General features: G+C 32.2%; 3 protein-coding genes across 3 annotated transcripts; all 3 read left to right on the top strand.

Annotated features, from left to right (window-relative positions):
• Positions 1–1,174: 1,174 nt before the first annotated feature.
• LOC122605766 (protein STRICTOSIDINE SYNTHASE-LIKE 7-like) lies at positions 1,175–4,068 on the top strand. Its single transcript, XM_043778721.1, has 4 exons — positions 1,175–1,686; positions 2,383–2,690; positions 3,040–3,172; positions 3,627–4,068. The coding sequence occupies exons 1-4, from the start codon at positions 1,264–1,266 to the stop codon at positions 3,906–3,908; spliced, it is 1,146 nt and encodes a 381-aa protein (XP_043634656.1). The 5' UTR covers positions 1,175–1,263; the 3' UTR covers positions 3,909–4,068.
• Positions 4,069–8,216: 4,148 nt separating this feature from the next.
• Positions 8,217–9,609, top strand: LOC122604626 (vinorine synthase-like). Its single transcript, XM_043777501.1, has one exon. It carries the CDS (start codon positions 8,217–8,219, stop codon positions 9,522–9,524), a length of 1,308 nt encoding a protein of 435 aa, XP_043633436.1. The 3' UTR covers positions 9,525–9,609.
• A 3,194-nt stretch (positions 9,610–12,803) lies between these two features.
• Positions 12,804–16,184, top strand: LOC122602774 (protein STRICTOSIDINE SYNTHASE-LIKE 6-like). Its single transcript, XM_043775371.1, has 4 exons — positions 12,804–13,273; positions 15,038–15,345; positions 15,432–15,564; positions 15,707–16,184. The coding sequence occupies exons 1-4, from the start codon at positions 12,833–12,835 to the stop codon at positions 15,992–15,994; spliced, it is 1,170 nt and encodes a 389-aa protein (XP_043631306.1). The 5' UTR covers positions 12,804–12,832; the 3' UTR covers positions 15,995–16,184.
• The last annotated feature ends 147 nt before the right edge of the window (positions 16,185–16,331 follow it).

The raw sequence follows: 16,331 nt of genomic DNA, 5'->3' as shown, positions 1-16,331 counted from the left end.
TATAGTCAAATATTTTGTTAGATTATCCGTTTGTCAAAAAAGGTGAACTGTATCCCTCGTGTAGAAATCATGTTCTTGACTTCTTGGTGATAAAGGAAAAGGATAGGGCTATATAGATGGACTTAGGTTAATTATATGGGCTTTGGACCTTTAAAGGTATTTCTTACCGGGCTATGAGACTACTCAGTACTCGCAATATTCATGTTAACTCATCCCGAACCTACACGTCTAAAGACTAAAGGGGTTCTTATAAATAGGTTCCATCCAAAATTATTTACACAGCTTTATTAGTATTTTTGAATTTTAAAACGGCTCAATGGCTGAATGCTACGGTATCAGAAAAATATGTAAAAAGCGAAATTAAATATTCTTTAGCAAAAGATTTAAGCAAAATTTAAAAATGCAAATGAAAAATTTTTAAATTGCATGTTAAAATATAAATTTCTAAAGGGTCATTGGTTCCTCGTCTCTCCTTCCAGAAAAAAATTCAAATGAGACAAAATTAAAAAATCTTACGAAAAAATCTGAAGATATATGTGGCTTGTACATTTTTTCTACCGTGTGAAAATAAAAAATTCATCTAGTTCATTGTACGTAATTAACCTGCAAAATTAAACAAATCGTATAAAATATCAGTTGGATGCTAACGTAGTACCACCTGACATATAAGACGTGACACAATGAGTGACCCCCACATCAACATTTAGTCAATTACTTGCAACATTTGTATGATTTTACAAGTTAATTACAATGCAATAGATGAATCTTCTTTTCACACAATAAAAACAGTAGATACAAGTTATATGCATTTCCAAATACTTAACCTAATTTTATAACATGTCAAAAATTTTAAAATCTGAAGGGGCCCCTTTTGGTACCACCTCATCGATCCCCTTGGTACCACCCCTGGTTCAAAGGACCACGAGTACTACAATATGGATACGCCATTGAATATATATCTTGGAATGCTGCTTGGGCATGATCTTTTGATGTGGCAAATATATATTGGGTGGTGGTGTTTCTCACGTTTTTAATTTGCTTTGATGTAAAGTCTTTTTCTGATGTTTTGGTCCACATGATTTGGTGTGGTATGTACTATGTTGTATGTGTATGGTGGACATTGTTGTATATCTAGTAGCCTGCTGAATTTGAGGTTTAATAAAAACCTTTTGATTGGTCATTTGTGTGTGTATATATATATGAATGAACCAACAACACAAATTCTCATAAACCTTTTACCACATTCAATAATCAAGTCACAATATGGCAAACCCAAACAACGATCCAAATACAACCACAACCCAAACAACCAGCTCATGGTGTACGATACTCACCACAGCCATCGGTGCGGTCATATTGGCTTTAATCGTGATCCAGATCAATAGCTTTGATGCAGCTCCTTATCCTCCAGAAGAGCTAGCCAAGGCACCAAGTTTTAAATTTCCAAAAGTGAACGCACATACGCTTCATGGGTCTGAAATAATAGGTGAGGGTCAGTTGATGCAACCGGAAGACATCTTGTATGACCCAAAGTTAGATGTTATACACACGGGGTGTGCTGATGGGTGGGTTAAACGAATCAGGGTGAATGACTCGGTTATTGAGAATTGGGTGAACACCGGTGGTCGGCCTCTTGGACTCGCTCATGGTTACTCTGACGAGATTTATGTTGCTGATGATGTAAAGGTTAGTAGTATGGAGTACAACAACAACAACAACAACAACAACAAGGTACCCAATCCCGGCATAAGCCGGGCTATGGGGGAGGTATGATGTAGACAGACCTTACCCCTACTCAAAGGTAGAGAGGCTGCTTCCAGATCCACCGGAGTGGAAGGGACCTCCGGCCCAAAAGTGAAAAATAGGGTTAGATCCACCGGAGTGGAAGCCTTAACCGGATAGGGATAATCTCGATCTCAAACTCTCAATCTTAATCTCAATCTCAATCCCACTCTTCGGATCACAAATTCAGATCTTAGATCTAGAAATTTGTTACCGTTAGGGAGAGGGAGAGGTTAGGGAGAGGTTAGTAGTATGGAGTAATACGTACTAAACTACATATGATGAATAATTGAATACTCCGTATTAGATATAGCTTACTGTATATAGACATAGACATTTTTCTGATTCTTTACATATCATAGACATTTAGTCATAATTAGAGCCTATTTTTTTTTTAGACATTAAAATTGAACGTATTAAGTGGTTGAATACATAAATAATATATGTCTGTATTAAGTAAAATATAAATAACTGACTTTAATTTTTGTTTATTAAGTGAAAAAAACATGAAATTTGACTGAATAATCATAATTATTAAGTTTATTACATACACAATTGATAGTCCCATTATAATATTCCAATTTATTGGTTCATATACAGGGAATACTTAAAATAACGAAAGATGGTGAAATAGAAGTATTGTCAACCGAGGCAGAAGGCATAAAATATGGAATGGCAGATTCTGTTACAGTCTCAAAGAAAGGTGTATTGTACTTCACAGATGCCTCAATGAAATACAGTATGCAAACTTATGTATACGACTTCTTGGAAGGCCGGCCATATGGTAGACTAATGAGTTACGATTTATCCACTAAAGAGACCAAAGTACTTCTTCGAGATCTCTACTTTCCTAATGGCGCGATAATATCCCATGATGAAGAATTTATTATCTACTGTGAATCCCCAATGTAATTTCACTCATTTCCAACCCATTTTATGTAAAAATGTGTTGGTTTGGGTTACTTGGGTACTAAACGGGTCAAATGGGTCAAGATTATAAAACCTACTTAAAAATGGAATGGCTTAAATAGGTTAAAAAGTTCGTGAAGATATTATTTTTGATTATTATTATGATTTATATAAAGATTTCTTTATAACAATAATCATCTATAAAACTGAAATATAAACAAAAAAAATTTGACCCGTTTTTTATCCAAGCTAATTTTGATTTATTACCAAGATGTACTCTGTCTTTTCTTTGTTTAAAAAGACCTATAAAAACTTAGAAATTTCACATTTTGGTGATGAAAATTGCAGGATGAGATGCATGAGATACTACATACAAGGAGAAAAGGAGGGTACAATAGATGTATTTATCGATAGATTACCTGGTATGCCTGACAACATTCATACCGACGACTTGGGGCGTTACTCGATTGCTATTCCCAAGGTAAGTTAGTAATTAGTTTACATAAAACAAGCTAATTGGTCTTGTATTAGAATAGTAAATTTATAAAACCATATGTGTTAATATAGTCTAGTAAGGCAAGTTGGATAATGAGTTGAAACAGATTCAAGTTAAAAGTCTCATTTTGAAGTAGAGTCAGCTTTGGTTAGGTGATCTGCAAACACTTTTTTGTCCATTTTTATAAAAAGTAAATACTTTATGATGATAAACTACATAACTATCCACAGCAACAACAAGATTCAATCCCTGAATGCGAGGTATGGGGAAAACTATATATATAACTATCCGAATAAATTAATTCTTTGCATAAAGTTGGGCTCAGTTAAACAAAGGGTTTATATATGTTTCAGTTTTGGCTCCTTTTACAAGCTTTGGTTGAATCAAACTTGACAATAACTCTCTTAAGTCATTTCTATATTTCATCGTGTTTTAATAGGAGCATACATACGCATGGGATATCATACGTAGATATCCATATATCCGTAAAGTTTATGCATTCTTGCAAAAGTACTTCAACATGCCTTTTGTAAAGAAAAACGGAGGGACAATTTTTGTGGATAAGGAGGGGAAGCCACTTGAGAGATTCTACGACCCGGGGTTAAAACATGTATCAACAGGGAAACTAATGAAGAAGAAACTATATCTTGGGACTTTGTACGCGACTGCCATTTTTCGCCTCGACCTTGCTCAATATCCTGCAACTGCAACCTCCCCATAAAAGCTATATATAAACACTGGTGTTATTTTGTGATTCTCTCTCTCTCTCTCTCTCTCTATATATATATATATATATGTATCAAAGCCTTATTGTGGCTATTGTAATGGATTTTATCATATTTGTCAGCTCCATGTCCACTTACGTTATACATTTATCAAAACCGGTAGATCACACCTTTTGTTTTATGCATCCATCTAGATGCATATTCATCAAGATGGCGGCATAAAATTAAAAAAATAATGTGATTTTCTCGATTTTGAGTGATCAACACTTCTATAATGATAATTAATTTTACATTATGTTACTTTTAGGCCGGATGTATTTGATTAAATCTCTCTCTCTCTATATATATATAGATATAGATATATGTCACGTGTGTTTCGAAACAGGATTTCTAGTTATACAGTTATACTAGACTCTGGAATATTTATGGGTTTTGTTGATTATTTATGTATATTGAACAATTTGCATGTTTTTAGTTGCTAGACACAATAAGTTATTGATTGGATTTTCAAGATCTGTTTCAATGTTTATTTCCAGGAATTCTAGTAGATTTAACGATATTCCGGGATGATGATGATGATTAAAGCACATAAGAACTAAAATGAGAAAAAAAAAATGGGTGAATTGAGAAGAGAACAATAAGAAAAGCATGATTAGAGGGAGGTGTCTTAGATGTAAAAAGACTAAAATTTCCTCATATAAGTGACTTAACAAAGCCCAATTAATGATTGTTGACGTGTAGGGATGGGTAATGATATAAAAGGCAACTATAGGGATTGGTGTTGATACAAGTAAACTAGAGGGACTAAGACTCAAATCATCAAAACCATAGGTGATATTATGAATTAACTCTAAACTAAAAAAAAAAAATTAGGTAACAACATATTAATATCACTATTTTGACTGTATTAAATAGTTGTCATTTTGGATAATTATCCATGTTGAATTGTTCAATTTCATCAAAAATGAAATATGTAGGAGGCAACGGTGATTGGTGGTGCCTGGTGGTGTCGGGGGTGCCGATAATGATGACAGTGGGAATGTTGGTTATTGAATTAATTTCGTTTTGATGAAACACATAAACTTAAAATTCAGTATTGAAACTTAAAACTCAATATTGAAACTCAAAATGAAATTTGTTTTATGCTAAAGTATAAATATAGACGAGCATGGTACCCGCGCAATGCTGCGGCGATGAAAGTAACAGTGATGTGGTGACATCGACGGATGGTGACGGCGGTAGCGACCGTTGATGGCAACAGATGTGTCAAGTGGTGTAGGTATTTGATATACAGATATTTGATTTAAAAGAGTAGTGGATATCTTTTAAAAGATAATGAAATGATGATATAAGTTAATTTATTAAGGGTAAAATGGTAATTTCATATGTCCCAAAAATCTTAACTTTTAAACATAAGGGTATAATTTTTAAATAATAGTATAGATAATATTACACTTTATTTATTTTAATTTCATTCATATTTTTTATTAGATTGCTATCTTTATTTCTAACCTTAATAATATTTGTCTATTATAATCTAGGGAAAAATTCATAAAAAGGTAACCTATTTACACAAATTTCCTATTAAAGGTAACTCATTTTGTTTTCGTCAATTTAAAGGACCTTATATTCAAAAAATTTCTAATAAAGGGTATCTCGTTAAATTTTGACAGGCGACGTCCATTAAGTGCCACGTCACCGATGCCACGCCATCAGATTTGCTGGCGTGACTGTTCACTTTGACTAGCTTATATTCGTTTGGTGACGTGGTAAATCTGATGACATCAACAAATCTGATGATGTGACATCGGTGACGTGACACTTAACGGGAGTTGTCTATCAAAAACTAACGAGATACCCTTTATTAGGAAATATTTAAATTGGGTCCTTTAAATAAACGAAAGCAAAATAAGTTATCTTTAATAGGAAATTTGTGTAAATAAGTTACCTTTTTATGGATTTTTTCCAATAATCTAAACCATATAACCTTCATATTTTGATTATGCTATTAATGTCATTAGATCATCAACTTATAGTTTATAAACGATTTATACATAATTAGATTATATAGCGTATTATATATTTCATACATCATACGGGTATTAGGATTATAACCAACAAGGACATGAGTTTTGTAACACTCAATTCTAAAACTTGAGCTTTGTAAAATCAATTTCTAAAAAATCTCATTTATCAAAGACATATAAACTTAATTAATTCTCAGTTTCTAGCTCTAAACTCATAATGGCCAAGATGATTTTACATTACATTCAATAGAAATTGAATGAGAAATTCTATTTTAAATCAACAAACAACAAGTAAAGGAAGAAAGAAATTATTTAACACCTAATCCCAATAGTGATTTCTAATGGATTAATTAGTTGTATAAAATTTATAGCTAAAGAAATCCAATATACATATATAAAAATAAACATTAAAGCGATAAAAGTTTCAATATATGAGATTTAAACTAAGGAATCATTCTAAAGTTTTAATTCATCTAGTTTTCACTCTACCCATCCTGACTTCCGCATTGAAATTAATCCTTGCTAACATGAGAGACACGACGACACATTTGAAAACATCCAACTACCGTTAGGATCCCAAAACTTTTGACTAAAACTCATTATCTTTTGTTGGATCAAGATAGGTCATGCACCAATTGCGGTTATTAGGTCGCCGTTCAATGGCTATCATGTACAACAGGTAATTGGATTTAGTAAAGATTTTTGGTTCAAGCAAAAGGAAAAATTATAATGAAATTCATTCTCTTGATAATTGACATAACAAACTAAAGAATCATCATCCATTACATTTCTTAAGTTTAATTATCTACTTATCACAACAAACAGCATAATGGATTTTATTTCTTTATGTTGATTCTCGTTCTTAATTTTCTTTAACATTCTCTCAATTCCTTTTTACCAAACATCTCCATGGTTCACAACTTTAATAATCATGATTAAATAAACTAAAAAATGCTTAGAAATCTTGGCTGGTTGAATATATGTTTTTGCAGGGATTCGAACCTTGGTGTTCCCACCCAGTCACTTTTTAGGGGGGCATGTGGCCAATGGGTTGTAGCCTAGATGGTTTGATTAAATAAAGGGATAAGTATCCTGAAATGTAACAAACTTTGGACGAATATCTAAAGTGTGAAATAACTAAAGTTGTGTTCATTGTATGTAATGATCTTTAAATTATGTCTATTGTATGTAAAAAAAGGTATCCGACCAATCAAAAACTAACAAGTAGCAGCTATATATGGTTGTCACGTATACCTTTTTTACAAACAATAAACATAATTTAAAGATGATTACATACAGTGAACACAACTTTAGTTATTTCACATTATAAACATTCGTCTAAAGTTTGTTACATTCCAGGATACTACTCCCTTAAATAAACTAATAATATTCTCATGTATGATTTTGAGTACACATGGCTTACAATTTATTTTTGTTGATGAATTGATGGCAGTAGTCAAGTGTAGAAATATCATGATTCTCTTCTTCCATGTATGTTTTTTTGTTGGTTTTTCTCATGTACGTTTTCTTGTCCGATTATGTATTAATTGATATTACCAAGTGTAGATGTGATACCATGAACTTCTAAATATTTTGATTGTCAAACAAAGCTTATGCATGTCCGCGCAAACATAGAGCCATGGAGGCTTGCATGTGTTTTAGGATGAAAGATGAACATTGGCAATAAATCTGCGAATTAGGATAAACCGAATACAACAATATGGATATATGTATCAACATAACAGATGCACTTACGTTTTTTATTTGGAGCTGACACTATGCGGTACATAGCGCATGCATGTTCCGTTAAGACAATTTTGTTTATCATGATTGGCACTCACCATTGTATAGTGAGGTGAAGCGTATTAAAACGTGTATTATCAAAAAAATTGTATTTATATTGATGCTAAACATTTTATTACAAGTAGATATTCGATATCTCTGCAGGCTTTTTTGACAATGTGCCTTAAGCTACCGTGTTTTTCAATGCATTTCGATCTTGACCTTAACGCTTTTAGTCTAATCCTAGGTATTTAATCCATTTTGTTGGTCTAAATGTCTAGATGTAAGTGACGGCCAAAGTATAAATAGCTGTACCAATTGATTAACAACTTGATTTATAGTGACATTTATTTAATATTATAATAGAAGGGTCATGTACTCATTATTTTCTTGTGCACTGACACCAATTAAATGTGTATATAATACATTATAAAAATCGATCTACTAGTTTTCATATTCTGTGACATTCATACCCCAATTCCTCTTGCTTCGACTATGAAGGTTGAAATCCAATCAAAAAACTTAATAAAACCCTCGTTCGGGACTCCTTCCATCCTTCGTCGATATAAAATAAGTTTCATAGATGAATTTGCTCCAACGACGTATGTGCCTCTTGTTCTCTTTATTCCTTCAAGTAACGGTGATGTCTCATGTTCTATTGCCAAGCTTCGGAAATCATTAGAAAAAACTTTGACTCTTATGTACCCTTTAGCCGGTAGATATATTGAGGACATTCGAGAAGTTGACTGCAATGACCAAGGTGTTGAGTTTATACAATCTCAAGTTGATATCACAATTGAAGAAATTCTTCATCTCAAAGAAAATCCTAAGGTGATCAATGAATTCCTACCATTGAAAATTTGGTCCACATTTGAAGCTACTAATCCACTACTTGCAATCCAAGTCACCATTTTTCGTTGTGGAGGTTTAGCACTCGGTGTAAATATGTCACACAAGATTGGTGATGCCGCCACTTTGACCACGTTTCTTACCCAATGGGCTACCTTCAGTCGACGAGAGACCAAGGTTGAAGTTGTTGCTAATAGTATCTTTCCAGTGTCTGGTTTGTTTCCTTCTCGAGGTTTATCTCCTTTTGAGATACACTTTGCTAACTCAGAATCGAATGATGACTACGTCACAATAAAACTTTCGTTCAATGGTTATGCAATATCAAAAATGAGAGCCAAAGCTACACTAGGTGGAAAAATAAACACACATCATATGTCCAAGGGACAATTGGTGTCCGCCCTATTATGGAAGGCTTTCATTGGTGTAGATTATGCGATTTATGGTCATCCAAAATGCTCTGCCTTAGTCCAACCAATTGACCTTAGGCATGGAACGATATCTTTGATACCCAAAAATGCTTTTGGAAATCTTTGGGGTCTCATAGTCACTTCTTGTGATACCATAAAGGAGTTTGCGGAATTGACAACCCTATTAACAGATAATTTTAAAGAAACCACTAACGAATATTTGAAAGTAGGTCATGATAACCATGAAATGAAAAAAGTGATATTGAATTCCTTCTCACATTATACCAACATTCCAAACTCGACAGAGATAATTTGGTCAACTAGCTGGTGTAAGTTTCCTTTTTATGGTGTTAACTTTGGCTTTGAAAAACCTTTATGGATAAGCTTTGGGTTTGGTACATTTAAGAGAAGTATCATATTACTAGACGATGAAGGAGGTGACGGGGTAGAAGCATATGTGAATCTAGGAGTCAAACATGTGCCTTATTTCGAACAAGATGAGGATATCAAGGCTTTTGCTAGCGGGAAACAACGTACCAAGCTCTAAGTAACCACATAAGGACCCGATCTCACTACACATAAAATAAAAATACTAGCAAAATAAAGATCGCTCGCACACATGATATGATGGTTGTGGCTATCCCAATTTGTATATAACATAACTATATGTATACTTTTAGTACTAATGTTATATATTTTATTTAATCCAAAGCTAAATGGCTTCATAGTTGACGACTCGTAATTTTTTACTCAATTCGAAAAAAAAAAAATTTAACTCGTGACTCGAAACGTAACTCAGTCAGGATATTTTTAAATATTACATAATATAATATAATTTTTATACATATGAAAAAACAACTAATCCAATAACTTATTAACCAATCACAACTCTAAGTGTCATTTTTGGATTATCGGATTAAACTATTATGCTAAAAATTGGTAAGTTCCGGCAAGTATTTCAACTAATGCCAACTTGTCATGTGTCATCCCATTTTTTTGCCAATAAGTGCCAATAAGTACCAATACTTGCTAAGTAATACCCACCGTTCTATTTTAAGTGTCTTAGTTTGACTTTCAAAGTCATTTTTTTATAATTTTGACCATAAATATCTTTTTATGTATTTTATAATAGTTCATGAAACTTAAATCATTGAATAGTACATCAAAAACTCAATTCATTCATATATTTTATAGCAAGTGTTATATAACACAATAAAAAATAATTACGGTCAAAATTAAATAAAAAAAAATTTTGAATGTCAAAAAGAAACAAATTCTATCTTTTAAAAAACAAATTAATTCATAAAACTAAACATTATTTTATTAAGAACATAAAACAAATTCATTTAAATAGAAAAATCACTAAACATCAACGTTTAGGTTTAGACTTGCGATGTGCTCTATAATATCATGCATGACACAACATGTAAAGTATTTGTTTTATGTAACTGATATTGAAAATTAGGGTTGGTAGAAGTAATATTGTTTAAAGGATCCTTAATGTAAACCGATGATATATATCGTGTTATCGTCGTCGTTGATGACTATGTTATGCAGTGTTGTCCTCAGGATTTAGATGCTTAGGGCTGGATAGTCAAAAACTACTGTAATATTAAAAGCAAATCAAATTTGAAAATAAAATTAAACTCTAACTCACTCTAAATGCATAGAAAAAAAAAACCAGAAAAAAAAAACATAAGGCTCCCATAAATGGTCTTGTTTTGACCCTTATCAGGAGTTATCATTTTAGGGAGATGATATTCGTTCCACAAATTTTAATAAATGTATCACAATGTACATGTTTTACAGTTGATTGTATAAGCTTGTAATGCACAGTTGTGATACATCTATCAAAATAAGTGATACCAATATCATTTCCCATCATTTTAACTTGTACTCAATCTGTCTAATTCTGTTTGATTTTTGGAACTCTACTCGAAACATATACATATACCTATTCTCACGCTCATATTTTTGAATTTAAACTAACACTTTTATCGGTTGATAATATTTTACCCAAAATAATGCAAACAATCGAGACAAAGATCGCGCACAGACCATTTGTATCTTGGATTTTTAACTTTTTTTTTAATAAGTTTTTAAGTTTTTCTCATGTATTATGTTTTTTTTTCATTGTTTTCTAAATTTGTCCACTCTTAATTTTTTATTTTTTTTTTATCGTCTCTATTACTTAAATTCCTGTTACAAAACTCTTTTTCTAAAATAATAAATACCCGTTTTTTAATTTGTTTCTATATACGTTCTATTTTTTTTCTCTCTTAGTGATAGCTTTAGTTACGAGTGGTGATATTCATACCATACTTTTTTATAAATCTACCACAAAGTACAACACATACAACATACAGTAAAACCTCTATAAATTAATAATATCGGGACCGAGGTTTTTTATAAATTTATCGGGATATTATTATATCGATAAATTAATAAATTATTAATTTAAAGATGTCCAAACCTTCAAAAGTTCCCTTTTTGATTTCCATTTTCAATTTATGTTTGCACATTAACTTGTCAAGTGCATTGTTTTAAATTAAAGATAGTTCAATGTACATGATTCTAGATTTCTCACTATAAAATGCCCAATGATAAGTTTTAAAATCACATCAACTATGGCTTCTAAACTAAAAGGTGTAAAGAAATCAACCATGACCAATCAACAACTCTCAAGAGATCATCGGTAACAACACTTCACAACTTTTTGTTACAATACGAGAAGACAATGCCTCAACTTTTAAATGCAATGAGAAATTTTAAAGATAACTCAATACATATTTCAAGTTCCAAAATAAACTAGTGACTATAGATTCATTTTTTACTAGAAAATGTTAGAATTTTGAAATATTTAAGGAATTGTTAATTTATAGTTCTATTGGGACTAATATATTTACATTGGGGTTTCAAAAAAATTATTATCTTATTATTTTATTAACTGGGGTCCAATTTTGTACTGGTCCCAAGTTGAGACCGGACAAATTATTAATTTTATCGAGGTAATTAAATTATCGAGTATTAAATTATAGAGGTTCTACTGTATTGAATAAGTTATTAAAATAGTAATGTGGTAGATATATCATAATGTGTGATACAAATATTTTCTATCATTGATATAATGTTGAAATAATGCATGGTAAAGTATGGATTTTTATGTCTAGCTATATAACATTTGATGTTTAATTATGTATGTTAATGACATTTTCTATTTTGAAAGGAAAATGACATTTTTCTAACAATCCTCCTAGAACTACAACCTTATTAGTATATATGAATAAATCTCTTCATCTCTTATTACTTGATCTGTTATGTGTAATAATTTTATTGTTAAAAAAAATTATTAGAGTACATATTATGAACATTTATCATCTTCAATTCCGGAATATACACGAAAATGTATCTCAATAGTTGCATAACAGATTTACAGCATTTGATTCATATTTTGTTTACGTATTGTGTTTAGATGGCTAAGCTAGATATGTTTATGATATTCTTGACTACTTGAGAGTTGAGACATATCTAACAGATATAAACTATCAAGTATCAACAACTCAACAAGAGAGAGACCAACATTATCATGGGCTGGGCCGGCCTATATTGTGAAAATCAAGATAAGTCACTAGAAATCCATATGACATTACCTCACCACCTCAAAAGCTAAAATAAGTCATGCAATATCTAGATTTAACAAATTTTGTTGTCTTGTTTCAATTTTAGATAAGATAAAAAGTAAAAGATAATATATGTATTATTCTAGATGACTCATTAAATTTTGTAAAATATCATAGTCAAAGTCATGACTTTATGTATAAATAAATTTCTCTTTCACACAAATGTAATCACACAATGGCCGACTCAACTCACTCACCATCACCAACGACTTCATCAACAGGAACCACAACCCAAACCACTGGGCCATGGCGTGTGATACTCATCACGGCCATAGCCACAATGTTGTTAGCTCTACTTGTGGTCCATTTCGATAATTTTGATGCAGCTCCATATTCTCCTGAAGAGTTAGCCAAAAAACCAAATACTTTAATACCAAAAGTGAACCAAAAAATGCTTCATGGGTCTGAAAAGATAGGCCAGGGTCAGCTGTTGGGACCAGAAGATATTGTGTATGACTCGAATTTGGGTGTTATATATACGAGTTGTTATGGTGGGTGGGTTAAACGAGTCAGGTTGAATGACTCGATGGTTGAGGACTGGGTTAACACTGGTGGTCGACCTCTTGGACTCGCTCTTGGTCACTTAGGTGAGGTTTATGTTGCTGATGCGTTTAAGGTACGTTAGTTGGTTAACTTTTGATAGTATATTTTATTCTGTTAAATAAGTCGAGTTTTTGACTCAGATATATGTGGTAATTTTGAGATGTCTTTTTGATAATATCGATATCTTTTTTCTTTGGTAATGCCCAAAGAATTTTACTTAAGGAGATTCGAACCTAGCTAATACAAATTGCGAATACATATATATGTCGTACTATTATTATACGGATTACGGAGTGATAACTTTTCAAAATACCTAAAAATGAAAAATCAAACATAAAGTTTGTAATGAATAATGTATGGACTAAAATCTTAGCCATCGTTATCGGTCATGTGTTTGACATTAGATTGATTATAACACATAATAATAAAGTAAAGGTAAGATTAATCTCTTGAATTACAGAATTAGTTAACGTGAAATAATATAAACAAGTTGCTATTAAATTGTGTTCCAATTGGCTAAAAGCTTGACTATGAAAACGTCATATTTTAATTATATATCATAGATGAAATGAAACAATAATAAGAAAAACCTTAACAGATAAACAATAATTCAAGCTTTTTTCTCCATATTATTTCTCTCTTACTCTTCATTTTTCTATATCTCGCCGGATTTCAAAAATTCATGGAATTATAACACTCATCGGAGTTAATCATATATCTCAAACTCTGGAGCTAAGAACATGGATAATCGTTTCCGCGGGGCAATTTTTTAGTCTACTGCCTAAAGTTGATTTCTGACTTATCCAAAAGATGAATATTTACCTTACAAGATCATCAAGTACATAAATAAAAGGTACTCATGGACCATATATGTCACCGTTGGTAAAACATTTGCATCTACATCTGACTCCAATAATAGAGACTCGACTTGTTTTTTTTTTTTAATAGAAAAAAAATTAAAAAAATTATTGAGCTCTAAAGAAGACAATCAAATCATTAAATACGCTCTCATGGATGGGACATGCTATAAGACCATCCCATACTCGATTCATATTTTCAAATAATTCTCACCAATAAGGGGGGCTGGGGGGATTTTATTCAAGAAATAAATAATCTTCATTACATGTATTAACTAATCCATTATTATGGCCAATACGGAGAAAAGTAAATTGCATAATAAAAGGGATGTGAAACATTTTTTTTTTTGAACCGAAAAGGGATGTGAAACATAATTTTCTGTTCAACATGTCCTCGTAATATTAATACAAACACCTCAAACCAATTTCTTTAAAAAGTTAATTATGTAATCTGCAGTGTCAGCTTAACTTATTTGGTGGCTACAAGTGAGATGAGTTTTGGTGTCTATTTTTGATCACTTGCAAGTTTTGATTCGTATTTCCTCTTAACAAGTTTAGTTTAGTTTTTTTTATTGTCTAGTTTGTCTTTGAACACAACACTGTACTACTTCCTCTAACACATCCTCTAACAAGCTGAGATGCAATCTAGGCACGTTGTGAATCCTACAACCATATATTGTATAATTTTAATTTGTTTTCCACATTACAAATGTAAAATAACCTATATATTAAAATTGTGGAGATGCTGCTAATGACTTTCGTTGTAAAATAATACTAATAAAAAAAAAGGTTGAATTCCAATAATATTACCTTGCCAATTAAAATTTGGGGGCCTTAGACTCTTGTCTAGCCCAAATATACCATTCAGCGGGCCTTGGTAATCTGTCCCTGGTTTCTTGACTTTCTTCGTAATCCCCATTTACGATTTCAGTTTTAAGTCTAGTTTGTCACTTATTTGTCTCCAACTTTTTTGTTCTTAGGGATTACTTAAAATAACCAAAGATGGCGAACTAGAAATGTTGACAAACGAGGCCGAGGGCATAAAATTTGCAACAACAGATGCTGTAACAGTTGCAAAAAATGGCATATTGTACTTCACAGATGCCTCGTGGAAATACGACTTGCACGATCATGCGCTAGACATATATGAAGGCCGGCCTTATGGTAGATTAATGAGCTATGATCCATCGACAAAGCAGACGAAAGTGGTTGCTCGAGATCTCTACTATGCTAACGGTGTTGAGATGTCGCCGGATCAAGATTTTGTTATCTTTTGTGAAACTCCCATGTAATGTCACATTTCTTCTTATGCGTCAGAAACTCTGATGGCATCAAAAATTTAGAGATTTGACGTTTTGTTAATGAAATCTGCAGGATGAGATGCATGAGATACTACATACATGGGGATAAAGAGGGTCTAACAGACCTATTTGTAGATAGGCTACCTGGTATCGTTGACAACATTCATTATGATGGTGAAGGTCACTATTGGATCGGGATTCCATTGGTAAATAATTTATCTTATCTTGTATTAGAATCGTTTACTTATTTTGTCTATGTCCTATATAAGACTAGATTTGAAAAGAAAAAACAAAGTTAGTGACTTTGGTTGCATAACACTAGTAACTTGTTCTGAATCTGTTTGGCAGGAGCATTCATATGTATGGGATCTTTCGCGTAAATATCCATTTATTAGAAAGGTCCTTGCATTTCTGGAAAAGCACATGAAACGACCTCCAATAGAGAAAAATTCAGGGGTAGTTGCTGTGGATTTGAATGGGGAACTGCTTGAGCGATACTATGACCCTAGCCTGAAAATGGTTACAACAGGAACAATGATTGGGGAACATTTATATATTGGAAATCTGATAGAGTCGTCCATCATACGCCTCAACCTTGCTCAATATCCTGCTACTGCACTCTCTTCAGCAAAATGACAAATGTCCCCCTTTTGCTGCTGCTTTTTTTCTTCATAGCATAAGCGGTTTGTAACGCAGGATGATTTTCTCTTGTAGGTAGCATTTGATGTTTATGAATGTTAAATGGGATGCTATGATATATAATATACGAAACATGTATCTCAGTAGTTTGCATAAGAGTAGTATTTACTTCAATTTCTGGCCAAAATATATGTTCGAAAACATCATTTTTATGTAACTTTAATGTTTTGTCACAAAAATGACTTCAAACCAATCACAAGGTAAAGAGGTTCGAGTGTTCATTTAACTGGGTATTTAAATGGCTCTATTTAAATGGCTCCAAGTAAGAATTTAA

This window comes from Erigeron canadensis, chromosome 6, assembly GCF_010389155.1.
Source record: "Erigeron canadensis isolate Cc75 chromosome 6, C_canadensis_v1, whole genome shotgun sequence".
NCBI classification, from domain to species: domain Eukaryota; kingdom Viridiplantae; phylum Streptophyta; class Magnoliopsida; order Asterales; family Asteraceae; genus Erigeron; species Erigeron canadensis.
Note: the sequence above shows the minus strand (reverse complement) of the source record. Positions and strands in the feature narration are given on the sequence as shown.